Source organism: Lepidothrix coronata, unplaced genomic scaffold (genome assembly GCF_001604755.1).
Source record: "Lepidothrix coronata isolate B3197 unplaced genomic scaffold, Lepidothrix_coronata-1.0 Scaffold21, whole genome shotgun sequence".
Classification (NCBI taxonomy): domain Eukaryota; kingdom Metazoa; phylum Chordata; class Aves; order Passeriformes; family Pipridae; genus Lepidothrix; species Lepidothrix coronata.
The window spans coordinates 982243-1005875 of NW_016690201.1; the positions used below are offsets into that span (position 1 = coordinate 982243).

The 23633-nt window shown below is 40.1% G+C and overlaps 1 protein-coding gene across 10 annotated transcripts; it reads right to left on the reverse strand.

Annotated features, from left to right (window-relative positions):
- Positions 1-1640: 1640 nt before the first annotated feature.
- Positions 1641-22976, reverse strand: CD47 (CD47 molecule). Of its 10 annotated transcripts, none has more exons than XM_017807971.1 (12): positions 22883-22976; positions 19321-19671; positions 17980-18024; positions 15666-15755; positions 13720-13821; positions 13246-13338; positions 12631-12726; positions 10743-10835; positions 9029-9060; positions 6716-6740; positions 6038-6065; positions 1641-4034 (listed from the first exon to the last, which is right to left on the reverse strand). In XM_017807971.1, the coding sequence occupies exons 1-11, from the start codon at positions 22926-22928 to the stop codon at positions 6040-6042; spliced, it is 999 nt and encodes a 332-aa protein (XP_017663460.1). In that variant the 5' UTR covers positions 22929-22976; the 3' UTR covers positions 1641-4034; positions 6038-6039. The 10 variants fall into 10 exon arrangements, 8 of the variants coding, with proteins under 8 accessions (XP_017663460.1, XP_017663466.1, XP_017663459.1 ...); XR_001873670.1 differs by having other exon boundaries at positions 3963-4034; positions 6716-6845; XM_017807977.1 differs by lacking the exon at positions 17980-18024.
- Between the last annotated feature and the right edge of the window lie 657 nt (positions 22977-23633).

Consider the following 23633-nt stretch of genomic DNA (forward strand, 5'->3'; position numbering starts at 1 on the left):
CAACTATGTATTCATGGCAGACTCTCTTCCCACTCTCCAGCCCAATAATTTCAAAAGCCTCCTTTCTGTAGTCTTTAAAAAACAAGTAAGCAAAAGAACAGAAGGAAACCAAAACGTGTTTCAACACTGCAGCTTTCCACCCCCAAAGCAGATGATCCTTGTCTCCCTGCTATTTACATTTGTGTATTAAATTTTCTTGCCAATTCATCATTTCACTGAAAAGTAATCTGGTTCTGCCCTTTCCTTGTCCTTTATAACTACTCCTTGCCCTTATACCACAGTCCAGCCACAGCAGGGAAGGGGGCTGAGACAGGGGTGCAGGCACCCTGTGCAGGGTTTGGGGCACACCTACCAGGCCATGATGGACCACTGCCCCGCTTCTGCAGCAGGCACAGTAGACAATCAACAAGAAAACAAGAGACACTCCAGCTCGCAAACTTTTTTCATCATGAAAGCTTTGCAAGAATCCTCAAGGGTACAGGAAGTAAGATGTACTGTAGTCCAAGATAGTACTGGCTGTATCTATGACGCAGGCACAGAGCACCAAAGCACAAAAGAATTATTTACTATAGAAAAAAAAATAAAATTCTCCTGTGAAGCAGAATAAACTAGAGAACAACCACTTCTACTATTAGGCAGGTAGCTTGATGATAAACATTCATTTACAGAGCTCTGATAAAGCACTGCAGCTTCTGTCAGAAGGCTTCTGGACTGGACAGCTGAGGTTGGTTTTCCTGGCTTAACTGACTGGAGCAGTCAGGATTGCAGGTATTAGGTATCCCCGACAATATTGCATTGAGATATCCTCCAGCCACATACACTTAGATTAGCACTGTTTTTCTCACCTCAGAATTCAAGCACGCAGTTTTCCTGAGCTTTAGAACCAGGGCCACTCTGAGCTTACAGTTCACTTTGCAGTCAGGTCCCCGCACAGCAAAACTGTAAAACTTAAATTTCATCGCTCAAACTGTGGTTCACGGCTCCTTTAGAGAGGAAAGTGTGTCTGAGGAAGTCACAAAACATTTCTGAAGGGATCTTTTAAGTTCAACAGCCATGGTTCAAATCACCTTGAACAAGCAGGGAAATGCTAATAATTTCAACTGTTGCCATCAGCTCCACCGAAGAGGATGTGTGAGTGGAAATGCTACCGGTCAGCTCTTGTGGCCTTCTGTCTTTTGTCCACTGTCAAACATCAAATGTAACTTCAGAAAATCCAGAATTTATGCAGTAGTGCTTTAGCAGTAGCACAAGAAATCCTCTTCTCACGGAAACACCACTCCAGCGCTACGAAGACTGAGTAGAAATATGCAGTGCTCTGCTGTGCTTTTCAAGTTACACCAGGAGCTTGTTAGTCCTCAGCTCGTATTTCCTCCCACAGCATACTCCAGTGACAACATCTGATGGGTGATGTCAGTCAGCGCCATTCAAGTTATTACAGGGCAATCTGCACACTTGCTTCACCAACCAGATGACCTTCTGAAGGAGAAACCCAACCAAAACCATCTGCAGCAGCCTCTGTAACACTGAGAACACTCCTGTATATCCAGTAAGTCATACATAAAGGCAGGGAGAAGAGCAGCTATGACTGTGAATTTATGGAAGCAGCTACAGAAGTGCAATGTGCTAGCAACAAGAAAATCTCCCGCAAAAACAACTTAAAATGACTTTATTTTTTAAGTATATTAGCACGATATTTACAAAATCATTTCTTGTTTAATAAATAAAAACATTTTCTTGGGTAAAGACTATAGATCTATAGATATTTCAAATGTCTGTATGTTTATATATACACACATGTACACACACAAATGAAAGCATACAGTTATGAACAACTTTGGTCTGAAATTACTGGTGGAAAAGGGCTGGATGTATCAATGACTTTTTAAACTCTTGCTTTTATGTTTGTACCTACAAGAAATCCAGCCCTTGACACAACAGGACAGTGGGTTTCTCCCATTTCTGGGGCAACTGATTCTGCAGCTCCTACACGGACACTGAGCTCTGAGCTCCTCAGGTTTTGAGCTCGGCCTGATCCTATGGTGACACAAACGGGTTCTGCTGCAGTTTGCTTTACAGAAGTTAACATAAAGCTATTGTACATAACAGTTTTTATAAGGCAGAATACCTCAACAGAATTCCAGTTGATTTGGTTTTTTTAATTCCTCAGCTGCTAGACTTTCAACTTGCCAGAGGGAATCACTAGTTATAAATAGGGAGCACTGCACAGTACTAATCAGATAAATTCTTACACTGAATTGTTAATGGAGAATCATCTCCCATCTTTAGCTAGAGATCACTGACATTATGGAAAAACCTGTATCAAAAGATTCATAGGTAGGAGCTCAAATCTTACATGAACACTCCCACTGACAAAATATGACAGTGAGTGTAAGCCATACATGCTTCTTCCATGTTTTATCACATGAATGATTCTCTTCTCTGTGCCCAGTTCCACTGATCCTTGTGAGGGCTGGACCACAGGTTGCTTTAAATGGTTCAATCCTGCAGCCTTAGCAAGAGGGCTGTTTACAGCAGCACCTCTTGTAAAATCAGGTATCTCAATTTTGTTTTGTTGAATTCTTGATGCCAAGTGCATCAAGACTTGGAGCTCAACATGCAGAGACCCAAATCTCTGCAACATGCACCCACAATATGGATATGGAACCTTACTTTGTAACATTCAACTCTGAGAAGTGCCAAATTGCTCAGAATCTTTAAAAACGTGGATTTTATTATGTTACTGCTTGGCAACAGCTTTCCAAACCAAGTTTTAAATTGTTAGGAGAAAACCACGTGTATCTTTGAAATACAATACCTTAGTACAAACAGCAGACAGTGTCAAGATTTCTACAAAGTATACACAAAGTCCAAGAGAAACCAAGTATATTGGAACAACTCTCATAACAGCTGTAAAATGTGGTAAAATCCCATGGAATGTGCAAGTCCTAGAAAACTGATTTTTAACTATACCACATATATATATACAGAAACTGAGCTTCCTCATGTCTCATCAGTTCCTCCTACTTACTTTGTATTTTATGTATTTGTGATATAATGGCAGCAACATAAACTTCGGTGAAAAATTATATAGCTCCTTTTTTCCATTCAAGAAAACAAGATTTTAAAACTCTGCCAAAAATACACTAAATAGGACAACTCCTATTTTTATGAAGCATCCACGACTTTTACAAATTCACTGAGTTAAGAAAGCCTGAAATTGCTTCCAGTACCACACACTGCACAACATGAACACACACACAAGAACCACATTCAGCATGAAAATTACTAACTGCTGTGCTCCGTAATTCCAGTGCTGAATTAGGCTCCAACAGCTGAGCAGTTTCTCATCCAGGAATACAGAGGAGGCACGGAGAGTTCTCTCACTGGACAAAAATACTGGCCACCACAGCATACATGGCTACTGTCCAGAGAGAGGAATACTAGTGTTTTGTGGAATTAGAACTCTGTTAATGACTTCAGGAGAACTGGGAGTAAACTTTGTACTTATGCAACTTTGTGTAAAAGGTTTTACTTTTTCTTATACAAGTTTTGCTGAATGTCAGAAAAGATGTATTTTTACAGTCTCTACTTCCTGCTTGTATCACACACATAGACCATACTTTGCCCATGCACACAAATAAAGAAAACAATAGTCTAAATGGTATTGCAACCTCTGGGCTGAGCAGGCCCATTATCAAAGCAGTGACTAATGATAGTTTTTGAAAATAATACCACTAAGGATTACTGCAGGGAGACCCTGCAGTGGGCAAACAGTGCTTTCTATATTCTCACCCTCAACCATCCCATATATACCATAACAAAAGAAAATAAAGATCACATGTGGGCAAAAACACATGTTCCTTGCTACAGCTGCTGTGACTATAAAATTACGTCATTTATATCAAAAGCACTTTTGCCACACATGCAAAACAACCAGTTTCCTGAATTTCTTCTCGTTGAGTAGTGCATCTTCAAGGCCACGGTGTATCAACAACGGTGTACATTTTGTTCACGCATCACATAACTTTGCAGTTCTGGGAATTTAAAAGAAAAGACAAAAGATTGTTTGGGAAGAAAAGCAACCCAAGTTACAGCTTTAAAAAAAAAAAAAACCACAACTTTTTTCATTTCACACTTTGAAAGCACATTTAGCGGTCAAATAATGGCAAAGGGTGTTAGTAACAGCAAGTGATGTTTCAGGCTCTCCACTACAGAAAAGTGGACACTGCCTTGGAGACCTCTCTCACTTATGAATTGAAATAAGCTGAAGTGGCTCCCAGACTCAGCTGTCTGACTCACCCTGTCTTTACTCCTAATGCCAGTTTACTTTCACATGCTATTTTGTAAGCTAGTGTGCTTCAGCATCTGACTCAAGCCCCCTTTGGTGTGTGTGTGAACTTTCAGGGGAAGGGTACAAAGCAGGTAGAGTTCCAAACGTTACTGCCTCCAGCTTGTGAGTCAGAGCACCTTCCATCTGTAAAACCTTCTGTTAATTTTTAGGAGCCCTCTTTCTAGGCAGAAAAAGCAGACAGATTTCTAGCCTTACCCTGAAAGGAAAAATGAAATGGATAAGTGGCAATTTCTGGGTTTTGGAAGCTCTACCTCAGCACTAGAAGAGGAGGTGGGTTTTCATTAAGCCTAAAGGAGACCCAAGAAGAAACAGTCAACTTATTTAAAATTGGATCTCCAAGCCAAACTCTACCTTGTCCTTCAGCAGTATGTGGTAACTGCAGTGGACCCATCCTTACCTCCCTTCTGGTCTCTTTTGAATGCAATAATCTGACAAATATCTATTTGTTTCCTGATCTCAAACCACTCTGGGAAGAACAAGCAGTAGCCACTTCTGGAGTAAGATCTACCTTCCACTCCTCCTAATTCAGATTCTACTAACTGGTACGCATTTAGGAGACACCAATGCAGTTGTCCTTGGTATTGTAGAAGTGCATGTATTCCTGCTGGTTTAGAAAATAATTATATTGGATACTTGGATGAATCATGTAGTAGTCGCAAGTAACAAACAGTATAGTAACATAAAGTTATATGTTACATATAGTAACATAAACAGTACATAGTATTTGTAAGGAAGTCTTGTTTTAAAACCAACTCACACATCTTTTTCCAATTAGGGCTAACTAGGATCTCACTTACTGTCACACTGTCAATTCACGCCTCCTAGAAGTGGCATGATATAAAACTATTTCAAGTGAACTAACAGATTTGAGTAGCCTTAGTCTTTATCCTGAGTAGCAAGAGGTTGTCATTTAATGCAGGAGTACCAGGCTAAGGGTCTAGTGATACCTCATCACAAGCTTGTTCAGTTTCCAGGAAGAAACATAAATACCAATAGCACCAACAAGTGCTCCTTTATCCTATTCCCATGAAAAGGAAGTACAGCTTCTGAATAGAAAGTGATCAACAAAACCATTTTGATTTTCAAATGTTAGCATCTAACCTAAAATTGAAGCTCTTCAATGAGAGCAATCTGAAAAAATAATAAATTCAGTGAAATCTGATTGGAATACAAGCAATCTAATGAAACCAAGAGAAATAAAGTAGCACCTAAAGAGGGGGAGAGGGACAGAAAGTTACTTTTAAACCACTTTCCTGTGAATTTCCATGGGCAATCACAAATTAAATGCATAGTGAAAGCTCGGTTATATAAAAAATCCAGCAATAAAACCCCAAAAAACTCATACAGAACAACCCACCACCAAGGAAACAGTCCATGCATCTTGAATACTGAATGAGCATAAAGGAAGCAGAAAGGTATTTGACTTTCCGCATTTCATCAGAAACATCCTATTGAATAGTTCTCTCACTGACTCGTTCTCTTCACTGTTTAGGGGCACACATTCCTCCCCTATGCGTGATATAGAATACAAATTCTCCTTCTTTTCAATTAAATATAATTTGAATTAAGAACAGCACCTGCCCTGAAACTGCCCTCCAAGTTTCATCATATTAGCACTGGGTAACTGTAAACATCCTCAAATACACGTTCAATTAAATAGATATCTTGAGATATATTTGGACTTACCATCATTCTAACATCACTCCTTTTGCATCTTTAAAAGCCAAGCAAATGGATTAGTAACGAGTCAGCAAGAAATGCTTCAGAATTAACATTCAGATTAATTCTAAAATTCATGTTAGAACTTGCTACTACTCAGCATGCCAATTAGTGATTATAATAGCAAAGAAAAAAAAAAGACAAATAGAATTTTAGAATCATCCCCTTCTCACTGTAAACTTCCCTCACCTTAAGTGCTAGCAGAGTTTCCCCAAACCATGCCAGAGTTTCCCCAACCCAAAGAAATATGGGAAGAATAGAGCGGCAAGGATAGATTTTACTATAATCGGAAGTATTTCACCTAAACAAATGGGTCTGAGGAAATAATATCAAGACCTGTCCTTTTTCTCTTAAAAGCTGGACATTTTGCAAAGCAGAGAGGGTGGATAAAATATCCTAAAATATTAGATTTGTCCTACAACAGTCAAACAATGCCACTGGCTAGCAAGGAAAGTAGCATAAAGCAAGGAGCCTGGATCTGCCATAACTTCCTTGAGAGATCAAACTACTATGTCTCACAGAGCCACATACATTGACATATTGATCTGCCATTTCAGTGCTGTTCTACTGGGAACTACAATTATTGTTCAACCTTTTTCCAACATTAATCCCTTAATTAGAAGATAAGCCTTGAATATCACCTACCATTTAGTGGTTCTTCTACAGCTTTCTGCAAAACATTTAAAAATATATATATGTATAAAAAGCCTTCATGTTTATTTTTGGCTCGCCACAGTTAAATTACTCTAATTGACATATACAGTAAGTAGTGATTCTAAAAAAACGAAGAAAGCTTAACGTTAATCAAATTGCTGACTAGAGTTCTGAAAAAAATTTAAATCAATCAATAGCTGCATTCTCCAGGTTGTTTTCCCCCACTGTGAATGTTGGCTCAGATGAAATACCCCTAGGTGGCAGCAGAAGGCATGCAGATATTACTTTTAAGCTCCAACATCTAACTGATTATTTGTGCCATTTGATCAATGGTTAGTAACAAAGCAGCAGGACTAAAAAGAAAAAAAAATTAGTAGCCAAGCAATAAAGTGGAATCTCCTCAAAAAGAAATACACGACAGTTGTGCATTTAGTCTGGAAGACAATCATTAGAAACAACACACGCAATTACAGAAGTGCTAAAAAAAATATCAGTACTTGGTTAAGATGGCAGATTTCAAAACACACAGCTTTTCCCACCTCCGACTCAAGAAAATCTCAATCATTTTGTAAGTTTGCCCCAGCATCAAAATGAAGCCCTTCACCAATATTAAATTTTCCATAGTCTTTAGATGACACAGAATCAAAGTATATTTTCAGAATTCCTTCACACCTATTTACTGCCTCAAAGTACAGTAATATTTGCTGAACAGCCCTGGGTGGAAACAAGCAACATATTAACACACTTCAATTTCCACGAAGTCTTTCCGTGAGGCCTGTACTTCATAGACACAAATTATGTCACCTGAATTCCTTTGTATCTAATCCTGCACTAAACAGCAGTTACAAAAAACATATTTTTAATGGCTGAGATTTCCAAGAGACCTCTAAGATTTCAAAATTTCTTTTGCTTTCATTTCTGTCTCCAATTCAGAGAGTAACACAATGTTCACTACTACCTTACTGTCTCTATTTCTTTATTTCTCAAATCCTTGCTGCAATGTAAAACCACCTTGGTAAAGAGAACAGCTCACAAAGAGGACAGAGTCCTCATCAAAGGATGCTATTTTGCATGCTGGTTTCTATTTCAAAGTTTATTTACATCCAAAATTAAGTTAAGGAAAAAAAATCTCTTGCTCTGTTTACTTCCGTTCTACAAGTAAACATAAGGATGTTAGATACAGACAAGACTGCATGTTGAATGAAGGATATCTTTAATTAAATTTCTCAGCTCATTTTTATGACATAATTACCTTTCTGAACTTCTTTTTCTTCTTTTTTTTTTTAAACTCTGTGCATTTATATTCCTTCCATAAGTGAGACCAATCCTCTGAAATACTACTCCTTAAAATGACAATGGATGAGAAAAAGCAAAGGAAATAAAAAATTAAAAATCTCTTGTCCTAACTGCTGTCAGCTCTCGTGTCCCATTCTTGGAAACCATCTTTCTCTAACAGCTGGGTCTCAGGCTGTAGACTGGAGACCTGGAAAGGTGCCCTCAAACAATGGCTGCCACCAAAGAGATGTTCCCCTGCTACAAGGAAATTTTACTGGTATTTTACAGTGGTGCCTCTTTACTTGCTTGTGCAAAAATGCCAGAAATCAGGCAGTTCACATTCATGAGTCACTTAAAAGCACTGCCCAAGTCTATGAAAATTACTGTTTTGGAAATTATTACTCTAGAATTCAAAACACCCGTCTGAAAAACCTTCTTTAAAAAAAACAAGGTGTTTTTTGATTTGTTCTGTGTTACCTAAAGACAGAACTCTGTTTTCAGAAGGTCTCATCAAATTAAGGGGCATTATAGTGAAATCAGAAAAAAGGCCAAGGCTATACCATCCACATAGCCAGGAATTGAAAGAGAATATCACAGAGTTTTGATGTACAAGACAACAGAAAAAAAACTCCTAAGTCTTTCTTACAAGCCACCTGGATGTTTTGCACTCACCTTAATGAAAAAGCTTTTCAAGAAGGTGAGCAGGAGGTCTTTATAAATATAGATGAAAGAGTGCATTGTAAAAGAATGCCCTTGACATCCACCACCTTTTAGTGACAGCAATGGAAACTCCATTTGGGCACAACAGTCGGAGTAGCCACCAGGTAAGGGTGGCAATTACAGTACTACAGACACACTCAATAGGGACAATGAAGACCAACTCACTCAACATTAGACATCTGTTACACAGCCAGAACTTTTGCTTGCTACCAACCTGGTCTGAATTCGAACTAGTGAAGAAAGGTTCAGTATCTCACTACAATCCCCTGAGCCATCTAGTCACCCCAAATTTATTAATTTTAAGCTTACCCCTGGACGAGGATGATCTTTCATTCTGGAACCTAAAATAATTACAAAAAAGTGACCAGGCAGATGAATAAATGTCACGATCAACCAAATAAAAACAAAGAATCATAGACTTGTTAAGGTTGGAAAAGACCTCCAAGAACATCAAGCCCCACCATTCTCCTAACACTGCTACCTTCACCACTAAACCACGTCCCCAAGTGCCACAACTAGACAGTTTCTGAACACTTTTTGAACACTGCCCCTGGGCAGCCTGTTCCAATGCTTGACCACCCTTTCAGTGAAGAAATTTTTCCTAATATTCAATCTAAACCTGTGCTGGTGCAACTTGAAGCCATTTTCTCTCATCCTGTTACTTGTTATCTGGGAAATGGTATTATCTACTGATAAATCTTGCAACAGAGTAGCAACATAAAAAATTGAAGCTTCCCCTATCCAAAATGACTTAAGTTGATGACCTGCAAATTCTTAAAGTCTCTAAGCACTCCTCTGTTTACGAACTGAATAATCTTATCGCACACAGTCTGCAAATTGTCTCACTCATGCACTCAGTTCTAAAAATGAATTACACTACACACTATTCACTGTGCTTATTTTGGTGTGCTAGTCTACCCCCAGTCACATTTGACTTGTTCAGCCAGCATAATCAAACCACAAATACAACATTTATGCAGACCAATAATAGCACACAGTATTTAAGTCACATACAAGTAGACCAAAGTCAATAAAAAAATACTTTTATTGTTGTTATTAAAAGGCTTGCTTCAGTTCTGTCACATTTTTGACTCATCTTAATCTATCTTGACTCATCTATCTATCTATCTTGGATATCAAATACTAGGCATGCTGCCTTAATTTCTTCTTTACTGGAAATCTTCTCTGTCTCAGTGTCCATTATTTCTGGCCATGCCCACATATGGTGTGCACACACTAAACCTGGAAGCCTGCACAGTTCAGTGCAGACTGGGGAAGCAATGTATCCTCAACTGCACGGTTCTGTGTCCAAGCTAACAAGCTGCTTGAAGAGCCTTCACGCACAGCTTGACAGAAATAATGTCCCTCTGCTTTCCCACCCAAGCTGTGGAGGCCACATAATGTCATGCTGTGTTGTGCCAGCATTCCAACCACACAGCATTGCTGTGGTTGTTGCTTATTTAGCAGATCTTTAAATCTCTCATCTTTCTGAGATCTGATGAGCAGACCAGACCACTTTCTGAAACAAAGCCTTGCTATTCTTTTCTATTGGTTTTAAAATTAAGCGTAAGTAAACCCACCATTCACTAAAAATGAAAGGTGTGCATTACTTTAACCCACCAATAACCAGTGCAAACCAGTAGACGGATTTTGCTTCTTTAAATCCGTATTTTGATAAGCTCGTCATCACCATCCCAAACCCACTCCATGATATCCTTGATATCCTTTTGCTGTCTACATTCTAAGCCTCAGCAACCCAACTGCGTAAATGCAGAACATAAAAAGCAACCCTCCTACAGCTGAAACAATCTTACTTAAGAAACCTGGCTGTGTTATCTCAAAACAGTTTATGATCAACTGCAGATTTCTTTACTCAAGATTCCCTACAGGCTCTATGAAACAGAGCCAACACATACAGACAACTCTTCAGTCATTTTTAAAACTATGTAATTAAGAAATCACACCTTATGCTCAAATAAAAAAAGTCTATTTAAAAAAAAGCAGAATATTAGGTGCTACTTACCCATAATAAACACGTAAACCAGACTGAGCAAACTTGCAGTAGCCATAATAGCTAAGCCAGCAATCAGAACAGAGGCATGTAATGGAGGACAGGCTGTTTAAAACACAATAAAAGCAACTGTATCATCTGACACAAGTAAAAGCACAAACTTTTATTTTCAGATATAACTCATTATTAAAATAAGTAAGCCTGATAAAAACAGATGTGATTAATTTCTCTTTCAAAGCTATCCAAGAACTACTACTGCATCTTTCTTTTTTTGTATACATTCTTTGGTGATACAGAGGCATTTACTGATTTATTCTACTTATGTGTACTATTCTCTTAGTTTAGGTATTCTACTGACATTCACTGCAATTGACAACATTCTTTCATTAACTGTATTTTAATTTTAAACTTTACATCTTCAATGCCAACTGTTTTGAACTGTAATCACATCAGATTACAGAATACAATACTGCTATTGAAAAAACAGGATTAAAAAAGGGAAGAAGGGTGCAGAATATGTGGGTAGTTCTGAGGCAAATCAACCACAGATAACAGAAATGCTCCATGTTTACGGGGATACCAGAACAGGGAGAGGCTATTAAAACCCAATCATACTTCACTACTAAAATTCCTTGTTCTCTCTGATCCTCCTTTCCAGGGACTTAAAAGTCATTGCAACTATCTGCAAGCTCAAGCCAGGATGAGCAATTTCTACTGATGCCCCTTAAGGGTCATTGAGCTAAACTTCCAGAGAGACAGGTAACATCAACCATGCATGACCTGGGAAGAGACCACCCTGAAAAAACAGAGAGGCTTTTCATTGAGAGAGTAATAAAAACATCCTCCATTTTGTGTTACTCTAGAGCATTAATGCTTTACCAGAAATCTCCTATCAGTTTTTTTTTACTATTACATCTTAAAACACTTAGGTGCCCCTTAAAAATACCTCTGTAAATACTAAACAATAAGCATAAAACTCAAATCATAACCCCACTGAAAGGTCTATCATTCCACTCAGATTACACAAACCTTTAAAAAGCATTTCAAGGAAAAAGAGGTCTTAAATCCCCAACCAAATAAATTACTAAAATGAAGAATGTCTCTAGGAAACAATAAATCAGGAGCATAAAGCACCTACAAGGAACATGAGTATGTGTATATTCTACTACTAAATATACTGCCAAGGATGCCTAGTCCTAAATTCACCCTTTTCTCTGCTGTAGGGTTCTCTGGTGGGTGCAGGGGAAGGCAGGGAGGGGGCAAAGGGAGGGTCAGAGGCAGGAATAAGGGATATCACTGTGTGTGGTGTTCAGTTAGTCCCTTTACCACAGTGACTGTTTTTCAATGGTGAAACAGAATGCCAGCCAGAACCAGACTTAAAATAGTCCAAGAACACTTCCAAGTTTACTGTCTCTACATTTACCTTCTTAATGTGTTTCAATGGTATTCACTGAAATATTCATGGACTCAGTTGCATACAAGCAGAGATTAACAAAGAATTTCTGATTTACTCATTGAACGTGAGAAAATTATTATGACTCTAGTTTAGTTTCTAAATACCCTAAGCCTCAGTAAGAATAACAATAATAGTCACCTAAAATCAACACTGACTTTTAAGGCCCTAACATGCAAAATTAAAACAATTAGATTTTATTTTTCATAAAGCAACTGCTCCTAGAATGCAGTCATGAAACTGATATATGTAATACTGCCTTTGGGCTGTTCTTCTTTCACCAGATAAAAGAACATTAACACAGTAGTCCTAAACTACATTTACAAAAGTTACTTGCTAACACTCCATGTAGGGTAGCCATTTTCACAGCTTTTTAGGGTTAGAAATAAAGAACATGAGGTGAAAACAAAATCAAAAAACCACTTCCATAGAAGACAAATTGCTTACCTGGGACACACAGTGCAAAACCAACCACTGCAATTATATAACCAAGAATTTTCAAACCTATCAGAGCCAGTGTTGTATGAGGTAGACTGTCAAAAACTGGGAAAAAAAGAAAGACAAACAAAACTGTAGTTTTTCAAGTTTAACTACAGAGACACGAAAGGTAGATAATTCACATAAAGTTAAAAAAAGCAGATTCCCTTAAATTCTAAGCTCAGCCAGTCAATGTCATAACAAAACTCAAAAGTCACTGTAAGGCAGGGCTCTTGTAGGTATACACACACCTAAAAAATATGTACATATAAATAAAATGATAAATAAACCACAAGTAAAAAAAAAAATTAAACACACATTCTGAGAGCTAGTTATTCAACTTAATTCCTAAATCCAGGAAGGAAGAGCAGAAATCCCTCAAATGTGCTACCCTAAATCTCATTCTTCAAGTAGACAACTCAGCCAAACAAACAGGCTGAACATTTTATTTTGAGATACGAGAAATGCCAGGAATGCAGGATGCTATTGTAGCACCTATTTATAAAACTGAAAATATTCTCTAGGTTATGGGGGGGAGAGCTCAATTTTTTCCATCCACATGTTAAGGAATAAATAAACACTCACCAATTCCAAACATGAAGTATTGTAGTGGTACCAAAACCACAGCAGGGACTACAATTAGGCCAAGACCAGCTTGATTCAGTGCAGTGTAGCCATCTACAAAAATTTATATGGAAATTAGTAAAACAGACATCGTTAATTGGAATTAAGCACAAAACAACAAACATAAATCATTAGCATCATCAAGCTTCTAGGGTTCAGAAAAAATCCCACTGAACCACGAGAAGTCATTTAGTCCCTAATATTCACCCAAGGCAGTAGGATAGAAAACATAAATAAATTCAGAGTCTGTATCTTCCTATGATCACTTCAGGGCCTTACAACCCCAACATTGTTTCTGTTGTAGTCTATATAATTTTTTTTAAATTTAAAATAGATGGCAATTAATAGGTGGTGCTAACTTCCATCCTACACCATGGAATAGATCCTTTTGTGCTCTTTTTCCCTTAAATTAAGAAAGCAATTTTCATCACTTACCTTGGACGAAAAGAGCAGTGCCTACACCAGCTACAACTGCTAAGATGACAACTGCTACTATGATGCACACTTTCCTTTGAGATTCAATATCATATTTTAATGCTTAAAGACAAAAAAAAGGGAGACAGAGAGAAAAACAATCAGAACTGTTCCTAAGCAAAGAAACTCAAACTCCTAAAAATTAAAACTATATACATTCCCAAGATTTAATTTGCTTTCATTCCTGGATATGGTTAATACGGCTTACTCAGAAAAATGAAACCTGGCAGTGGTGTTCTGGTCAAATTCTTAAATTTCTCCTTCCATATAATTCAGGTGATATGTTAAAGTAACCTGTGCCATGTCCCAAAGTTAACTGAGGTAGATGCACTACTGACATTTAGATGTTACAGTGAATTTGTTACTCAGGTGGAATGTCAGATAGGAATTCATAAATTCCAGGTTTCATTCTCTTCCTCATGACTCTGTATGAGCTCAGACATATCACCTCTGTCTCCAAAGGAACTTAAATCCTAAAAGCCAACCCTGTAAACAAAAACGCCAAAAAACCCCACCTCAAACAAATCAACACAACCCCCACAACCCACAAACCCAAAAAAGCCATACATTCCCAAGTGTTACACAGAAAAATCACCGCCCAATTTAACAAGCTATTTAAAGGTATACAATAGCATTGATGGATTCACAGGTTTCCTAAAAGGGTGCAAATTAAAGGAAAAAACCCCCTCCTAAACAAACCAAAAAATCCCAACAATTAAGTTAGAGATACCAAATCTCTTTTCTGCACAGAGGTCAAAGACCTTTCAATAAATTGCCCAGGTGCAGAAACATCCAAGCACACTCAAATTACTCCTATAAAACGACAGTGCTTCTCCATGAAACTATTGCTTTCCTAAAAATGTTGAAGTTCTGCTCTGAACACAAGGTAATGACAATTCCTGAACATATCAGAGACTCCTAAGCCACAAACAAAAATTAATCCAACACTATGGAAATAAAATAATTTTTAAAAAACTGTATTAGTTTTCAACCTCTGACCATGGATGAACCTTTGAAGAGTCATATAGCACTTCCAGAAGTTCATGAAAATAAAGGAAATGACATATAGATGGCTGGATACATATCTGATTATTACAAATCACTCTGAGTGTGATTTTTTCCATTTCTCATGGACTTGACTCTTAGCAGAACTGAGTTGTTTTTTTTTTTAATTTTTTAGAAGTCTACAAATTGAGAAAGCCTGAAAAAACTCAAAGATTGATGTAACAAAATGCACAACAGGGATCCATCTGAAAGGCCAGAAGAAAGCACACTCTACATTGCACAGTAGTTGGACACCACTGCATAAAGAGCACCCAAGGATTTCTGACACTGGTGAACAATTGTATTGCCTCTAAAAACATTTAACAAAATCACAGATGTTGGTGTTAAATTATAACTCAGCCAGTGCTTAGAGACTAATGAACAATTTTACATTAAGAAGACAGAACCACCCTTCTCTAATATTGATTTTATGACCATAAAATGAAACATTTTTGTTTCTAATTTTACAATAAAATCATGGTGTACCAACTGTGAAGAAGAGTTTCCTTGTTCTAACGAACGACAGTACCCATTACCAATTACATCCCACAAAAATTATATACCTGCAAAAGAGCACATCGTTTTGTGAATGATACAGTCCTGGCAGCAAAAACAGCCTCACATGGCAGACGAGTTCTAAACACAGACCCCAGAAAGCAACCCCTATTTGCAAGCAAATGAGCAGTGTGGCCCAGACCACTTAGGGGTAAACACACACCACCTCCCTGAGTATTATCTGCATCGATTCCACCCACATCTTTCAGATGTGAGCAGCATCTTTCATTTTGCACAGATGCCTGTACACATGCAAGGGATTTCAGGACAAATCAATAATTGCAAAGAATTGAAGAGCTGACACTTACCAATAACAGTGAGCTGAGCCGCACACAAAATAATAACTATGCACAGCAATGATATGATGATAGCCCTTTCCACTAGGAGGAACCATGATCCTAGAGAACAAACAAAGAAAAACAGTAGGAAGAGAACAAAAACTGAGGTTATTAGCTTTGCATTTATTGTTCCTTTTAGGCTATGCCCTAGATTGCTCAGTATTATATGTAAGATAGCATTAAGAGTTATAATAGGCTAAGAAAGCTATGACCTCTACCTGTGTAGGTTTCTCCCTGATCTTGTGTGTGACAATCTACTTTTTCAGTATTTCCAGTTACCTTAACATTTTCCAAACTGGAGGTCTTACTCTCCACTGGAGTAGAGGATATGTTGGTGTTTATTTCTGGCACTACAAGCTAGTGAGTTTGTGGAACTACAAACAGCACTGCAGATCAGAAAAACAGTGTATTTAGGCTAAGCAGAGAAGATACGAGAAATCTGATTTGATACTTCCTCAGCTATTCTATTCTATTTTCAACTGCTGTAACTCCCGAAGAAATCCAGGTGTGTGGTAAGGAATACAGGAGCTCACCTAAGTGAGAGTGAAACACTGCTTTGTTAATTTTAGGTCTTCCCAACATCATCCATTTAGTCTTTTTTCCCCCTGCAATTTGGATGCCTTAGGCTGTTCAGTCAGTCGTGCTCTAAGACCCTGTAAGCCACCTTCCAACATAAAATTCTGAAAATATCTCCACTGAACTAGAAAATGTAGTTAATTCTTGCATCTCTGCTCATATCTTCACTTAGACTCACTCAGTGAATCCCAAGTCTCCATTTCTTACATTACACTTGCCACCATTCCTCTGCCTGCACATTGGCTTCCAAAGAAATTTCTAATCTTCATTAAGATGCATATTCATTGCACTTTCTCTCCATATACAAAAGCCGTATCTGTAGCTCCAGAAACGTGGACTTAAGTAGCAACACTTTATAACTTTCAATGCCAAGTGAGTACCCTGAGGACAGGTTTTCAGTTCTTAAATTCCCCTCCTTCCCCTCCCTCCCCATGTCCCTCGAGAGTTGCAGAAGAAGATACTGGTGGATGCAACAGAAATACAAGACAAACGCAAAATAGACTGAAGGCAAAGAAATAGGAAGAATATCTGCCAACTTCCTAAATGCCAAAACAAAGTTAATTTATTGAATAGTTTAGAAGAAGGCTTTCAGCTTCATTTGCGTTTTCAAAAAAGCAACTAATATTGAACGGTAGCTTCAATGCACTGCTGCCATTCTCTAGATAAGCCAAATCCCAGAAACAATGTTTGATGCAACTGAGAATAATCAATTAAAAAAAGGATCTGCAAGCAGAGACTTAGAACCAACTTCACTTCCTCTGTAGCATTTCCAGATGACGCTATCTGGTATTATAAACAGAAAAAGAGCAGCCACAAAGCCTGGTATCTGCTAGGACTTCAGCCAGCAACACAAGACCACATATAGTCCAGTCTTAGACCATAAAAGAACCTACTGTACAGAAATGCTTGCAATATTGAGCATACATGCAACACGTAAATAAGAGGAACAGCTGAGCACATTTTCCTGGTAAGATATTTCCCTTACTCTGGTGTTTCATAGGAATAAAATAAACTCCTGGCAATAAGTAATATTTTGAGAGCCAATATAAGAAAGTCAGTTCCAAAGTCATGAGAGAGACTTCCAGACTGAGGCAAAAGAAGAGTAAAGAGAAGAGGGAAAAGAGAAAGGAAACAGGGGAGGAAGAGAAGGAAGAAAAGAGGAGAAGAGGAAAAGGAGGGAGAAAAGAGAAGATGAAGAGTGGAAAAGAACAGAAAAAGTGGAAACTTGACAGTCGCTGTCCCGATCAGGAAAGAGTGTGCACAAAGACAATGGCACTTGCACAGAAATCTTGCTCACTCTGCTACCCAATTCCTCGGTGAATCCAGGAATCCTCTAGAGTGAGATGGAGAATGGTTGGCTCTTGTAAGGCTATCTTTGTAAAAGCATCAACTGGAACATGCTTGTAGTGACAGCATGAATTCATTGCTCAGAAATGACAGAGTGAAGACTGGTACAGGATTTCCATAATTCACTAACCCTTTTCAAGATTCAGTTGCTACACTTCCTTCTATTACCTTATTGTCTCAAGAGTTTCTCTAGAACACTGAGGAGGAGCAAGCAAGAGAAAGCTGTACAGAAGAATGGCAAGAAAGAGCAGGCAACTGTGTTACCTTCAGCTAAACTCTTAAACATAAGATTAAGTTTTATGTTTTCTAGCATATTCTCTCAAACCTAATGTGACCTTGAAACTATGAATTATTCACAAACCACATTCTTCCTTTGGTGTTGCATTTTCATCGCCGCAACTGACAACTAGAAAATGAAATCAGAAAAGTTACATCAGTTTCCAGATTTGTTGTCTTCGTACCAATTTCAAAATTGTAAACACAGTAAAAATAAAACTCACAAACGGAACTCAATTCTACTAACATTCTCAAGCCTTGTTTCCTCTTCTAGAGCTTAACAACGAATGGCAAAAACAGCCAAAAAAGGTTGCATAAGAGAAGGAAGGGAACTGTGTAGACCTCTTCCCGTTTTTGCGGTGTTCTAAGAAACAAATGATTTTGTAGCATCTTCACTTTCAGTGGCTGTGCCCCTCTCAATCCATTTCAGGATCACAATTACTTTGCAGTGTATATGGCTAACTGAATAACTAGACCCAACTGAGAATTACACAAATGTCCACAGCAGGACATCTGCCTGAGCTTCCTAAAGATTTAACGTGAAATGCAAAAGGTTAATAACAAAAACATCCCAGGATAATACTAGAGTGCATGAGTAAGGCAGCATGTCCTACGCAGATGCAACAACATGTGGTGCTTCTGAGAAGCTCTCCAGAAGCAAGAAGCAAAGAGGTACACAGTGTACACACAGAAAAGTGCTCTGTCACTTCTGCAGAGCATTGGACAGACCACACATGTACATTATTCAACAACTGAGGTGCTGGAGCAAATGGGCAATGGATGAGAAATTCATTTACTGAATTTCATTAATTTTAACATCACTTTAAACATCATCTTCTGAAGATGACGTTTAATCCTAGAAAATCATAACACATTATCAACTAGTAGTTGCATTTTCAACCTCACTGGAAAACTGCGTAACTTCTGATCAAGTTTGAGAGCTTTTATACAGAATTTCTATTAGTTCTACCTGTAATTTTCCAGCAAAGATAAAAGATTGCAAGAAGCAATTCTTCAAAGAAAAGATCTCTGCAGACACTGTAATGAACGTACACATTTCAGTATTGTGAAGATATTAGGAATATGTTTCAGTACGTAATGCAATAACATGAGGTGCTGAGTATATCAAAAACTGTATAATCTAAGAAAATGTGGGAAAGCATAGATTTTCCTGTAGTAGACAAATCATCCTCAGACATTATTACAGAATGAAAAAATGCATTCCGATCTTTCCCACAGAAGCACTCCCCTGTAACTTAAACCAAAATAACTCTTATTAGCTTTCAAGTTAGAAGGCCTGGATGCTACATTTTTTGTATTTTCAATTCAAAGGAATACATTGACATGGTCATTATTTTTCTCCTTCCCTCAAGATTTTGCTTGTTTTCCATCCCAACAGGTTCTAAAAGAATAGTAGGCAACTCACCTGAGCTCTGCCTAAGTTCCATTTTTGTGTCTCCTTCTGTGTTTGATTCTGTTACTTCACAACTGTAATTTCCAACAGTTGCTTGTCTAGTGGTAAGCACCAGAGAGGCCACGCCCTTGGTTAAATCCGCCCGAGATAACAATTTTGCTGAAGAAAAGTCTCCATCTCTATAAAATTCGTTTTTTCCTCCACGAAAAGAAAAAATTATCTTTCCTTCTTTTCTCCATGTAACAAACATGACAGTTTCATTGTTCTTCCTTAGGTCAGTCACATAACAAGGCAAAATGACAGTTTCGTTACAGTCATTTTTTTCAACAACGTCTGGTCCAGTGAGTGTCAACTTCGCAGAACCTATAAAGAAAAATGAGAATGGACACATTCAGAATTATTTCTTAATACACATGAGAACAAATTAAAAATTATTACAACATGTGACTTGGGAAAACAAAACAAACTCTCCCATGAAACCACAAAAAGAGAACCATGCTTTAAAGGAGTAACAAAAGAAGGAAAAAAGGGCATTATTATAATTCTACTCCTCTGCACAGACTTAGCCATTCTCACCTCCATTATAGATATCATAATCTATCATAAATTTAAAATAAAAGCAGTAAAATTTTGGGTTGCCACTTACTTGGACACTTCCCCTGAAATGCCATATGCAGAAATACTGCATGAAGGCCTGGTTTCTGCAAAGCATACACACAACATTAACCACAAGTTGTGCCACTGATGTTCAAATTTCTGCTCCTGAGCATGCAGGTTAAAAAAGTCTACTTTTATACTTCTGAGAGAAGGCAAGCAGGGCAGCTTAGTCAAGAAGGGTTTGTTCATCTGTTCCTTCTTATCTCTGAAGGTGGAGCCAAATTCCCACAGCTTTAGAGCATTTCTTGCAAATTCTCTCTCTTTTCCTTTCCAATGGAGAAGGTGCACTCACAAAACCATATATTAAATGAGATAATTACTTACTTCAATTATAGTGTAATTATGTAATTATTATTATTCGAGTGTATACACAGCAGAATTAAAAATGGAAAATTTGTAACAATGAAAGGCTTTCAATGTTTTATTTTCTATATTTTTCCTTCTTTGGGGGAAATCATAACATAGTTTAATAGCTTTCTTAATAGTAATTGCTCCCCAAAGTTCCACAGACATAAGTAATCCAAAATGCTTTATTACATCCATCTGATAAAACCAAATATGGGAAAAGGTATGTAAAACAAGACCACAACCCCTAATACTGTAAGCACAGAGACTTACACACTGGAGAAGCTCCATGGACCTCAGAGAACTACTGCTACTCACATGTATAAAACCAGCTCAGATTAGTCATATGTACTTGATGATTAAACTTCATTAGGGGAATGGGAGAAAGGAGAAAAAATAAAATCAATAAAAATTGTGTCACTATTTGCCGTAGCTCTTTTTGTCAAAGCAAGAGTCTCAGATCAAATTTAAAAAGCACTCATCTCTGAAATACTGCTTTACTATTCTCACACAGGTCGCTGGATTACTACTGAATATCAAAAGCTTATAATAAACTGGTTCCGTTTGTATTATGCATGATAGTGCCTTACAAGGAAGAAGGAAGGAAGAATTATTTTCTGGCTTACTCACTGTGTTCCATTTTTAAACTGTACCTCAAATGATAAAAGTAACAAAAGCAGAACAAAGGGAAACTATACCCAAACCTCAATCTATGCCCTAAAAAAACCCACGTGTACACAACTAAAAGCTTAAACGGTTCTTTGTGAAGTAAATTTCACATGTGTTTCCCACTACCTCAATATAAAAGTTTGGGGTTTTTTTTCTGATTTAGAGCCAATACATTTATACTTCATAGGAAGAATTTGTTCACCACTGGCTTCATTTCACTGAGGAAGCTGATTTTTCACTAAAGGAAGGGACTATACTTCCAAATATTTACCAAAGCAAATAAAAAACCAACCATCCTGAAGGAAATAAAAACGAATTGATTAAAATCTTCTCCCTAGTATTAGAGCAGAGCAGCAGCGAACTGTAAATTCCTGATTCCACCGGTCTGCTGGCGTGCAGTCCATGAGAGCTGGCCTGTTTTGCCTGCAGCCAGTGCAGAAGTGCCGGTGTGAGCTGCTCCCCAGCCGAGGGCTGCGGGAATGAGGCACAGGCTCCAGCAGGGAACAGACGCGGGCTGCGGGAATGAGGCACAGGCTCCAGCAGGGAACAGACCCGTCTGTGCGGGTTCTGCCCTCTGCGAACGCGGCTGCTTTCGCACAAGAGTTTGTGCGGCTGCTCTTGCACTAAAGGGAACCTCACTGCTTCCTGCAGATGGTACTTCCACTATCTGCTTCCAACAGTCTTCTTGTGGTAAGAAGAAGACAACAGAACCCTCTGGCATTAGTTCCCAAATCCCGCAGGCAGCGGACTACTGGGCGGGCTTTTCTCCTGGATTATCAGTTTAGAGGCATCACATTAAGGCGACAATTTCAGAGCCTTACACTAAGCAGTTAGGGGCTTCTGAAAAATATGCAATTGTGAAGCTGACACAGAAAGTCTGTTTCAGATTATATATGCCCTGCCAACTGGGAATGCTGCACAGGGTTGACAAAACTGGCTCAGTCTGGTCACTTGATGGGCGCTTGCAGTTCTCACCGACTACAAACCGTGCTGGGGGAATCACCTCTTCAGCCCGTCTACTGCTAACTCAGGAACCCAGACGTACATACGAGCTTTAAACACAGATACAAGCTTTAAACATGCAGATTTAGATGTGCTGCTTACTGACAGAAGAAAAAGCCCCTAGCACCTGCAGCTCGGTCAAAGTGTCGCTACTTTTTTAACCCTCCGTCCCCCCACCGAATTTTTTCTCAAGGCAGAGAAGAAGTTAAGATAGTGCGGTGTCACAACTGCATATCGACGGCACGCGAACTTTTTCTAAGATCAAGAAACATCGTCAACCATTGACCCTGCGCAGCCGGCGGCCAGCTGGATTGTTTCAGGAAAGCACTCTGAGCCGAGCTGCCCTCACGCACAAGAAGGCGAGGAGCAGAGCTCTGCGCACGGTGTCCCTCCTCTCCCCCGCAACTTCTGCGGGAAGCGGCGCACGCCCGGCCCGGGGAGGGTGCGGGAAGCGCTAAGGGCGGGGGGCTGGATGGCAGCGTGTGCGTCCCCGCTCCGTCCCAAATCACGGCGAGCTCCCGCTGCGCTCCCGCAGTCCCACACGCTCCTGCTGCCACCAGGGACAGCGGGAGCTCCGGGCAGGGGCCACGCGAGTCCCCGCGCCGGGCAGATGGAGCGGCGGCGGGACCGGGACAGGCGGCGGCCGCTCCGCTCGGTTCGGCCCGGGAATAGCCCTCCCGCCACCGCCACCCACCCTGGCCCTTCCCGCAGGACACGGGGGCGGCTCAGCCTTTGCCTCGCACCCTCGGGGCCCCGCCAGGCACACCGCCGGGGCGCCTGCGCCAGGACCCGCTGGAGCCGGGGGCGCACGGGAGGCGACTCGGGGCGGCTGCCGAGGCCGCAGCCAGAAGGGCCGGGGAGAGAAGGAAGGAGGGAGGGAGGTCGTGCGGCGGTGTCTCACCTGCGCGCAAGGCGCCGAGCAGCACGGAGGCGACCAGCAGCCACATGGCGGGGCGGCAGCGGGAGCGCGGCCGGGCCGGACCGACGGGCTCGGAGCGGCGCCGCAGCGGGCGGGGGAGGAAGGGGCGCGCTCCCACTGATTGGCTGCGGCCGCTGGCGCGGGGGCGGGCGAGGCGGGGCAGCTGCACGGACAGCTCCGCTTTCGTCGTCCCACTCCTCCTCCTCGTTCTACTGGCGGCGGAGCTGCTGCAGCCCGCGAGAACGGCTGCAATAAAGCTCGTTTTTTTGGTTTTGGTTGGCTTTTTTATTTTTTTTTTTTAAGTAATTATCGGGACGCGTATTCCACACCCGCGCGAGCTCCGGGGCCCGGCGTTCCGGCTCGCGTTTCCCCGCACGCACAGGGGACAGGGTCGGGTAAAATGGCTGCTCTGAGGCGGCCGGGGCTGCCAGGGGAAGGTGCAGCGTCAAGTAGCGGGGAAAGCGTTGACAGGGCGACTCCCGGGCCCCCTCTCTAAGCGGCTCCCTGATCGCTTCACTGATTTCGAACCCTTTATTTTGTGAAGGATAAAACACCCCTGGGGGGCTTGAAGCCCCCCGTTCTCGCCTGCCGGGCTGTGGCCCCGCGGGGCAGGGGCGGGAGGGAGCGGAGGGAGCGCTCTCGTTTCCCGGGTCCCTTCTCGGCAGTGAGCTGACGCTGCGCGCGTGAATAATCCCGGCGAGGAGATCGGAGGGATTCCTACTTGTCGCTAAAA

Bases quoted from the DNA above. Each gene is read 5' to 3' on its own strand.
- CD47 (XM_017807970.1), bottom strand. From the start codon at position 22,928: ATGTGGCTGCTGGTCGCCTCCGTGCTGCTCGGCGCCTTGCGCGCAG. The intron at 19,672-22,882 runs GTGAGACACCGC...TTTTCTTTATAG, and splicing joins GCTCGGCGCCTTGCGCGCAG to GTTCTGCGAAGTTGACACTC. The intron at 4,035-6,715 runs GTAGGTGATATT...TTAAATTCCCAG, and splicing joins TGTAGAAGAACCACTAAATG to AACTGCAAAGTTATGTGATG.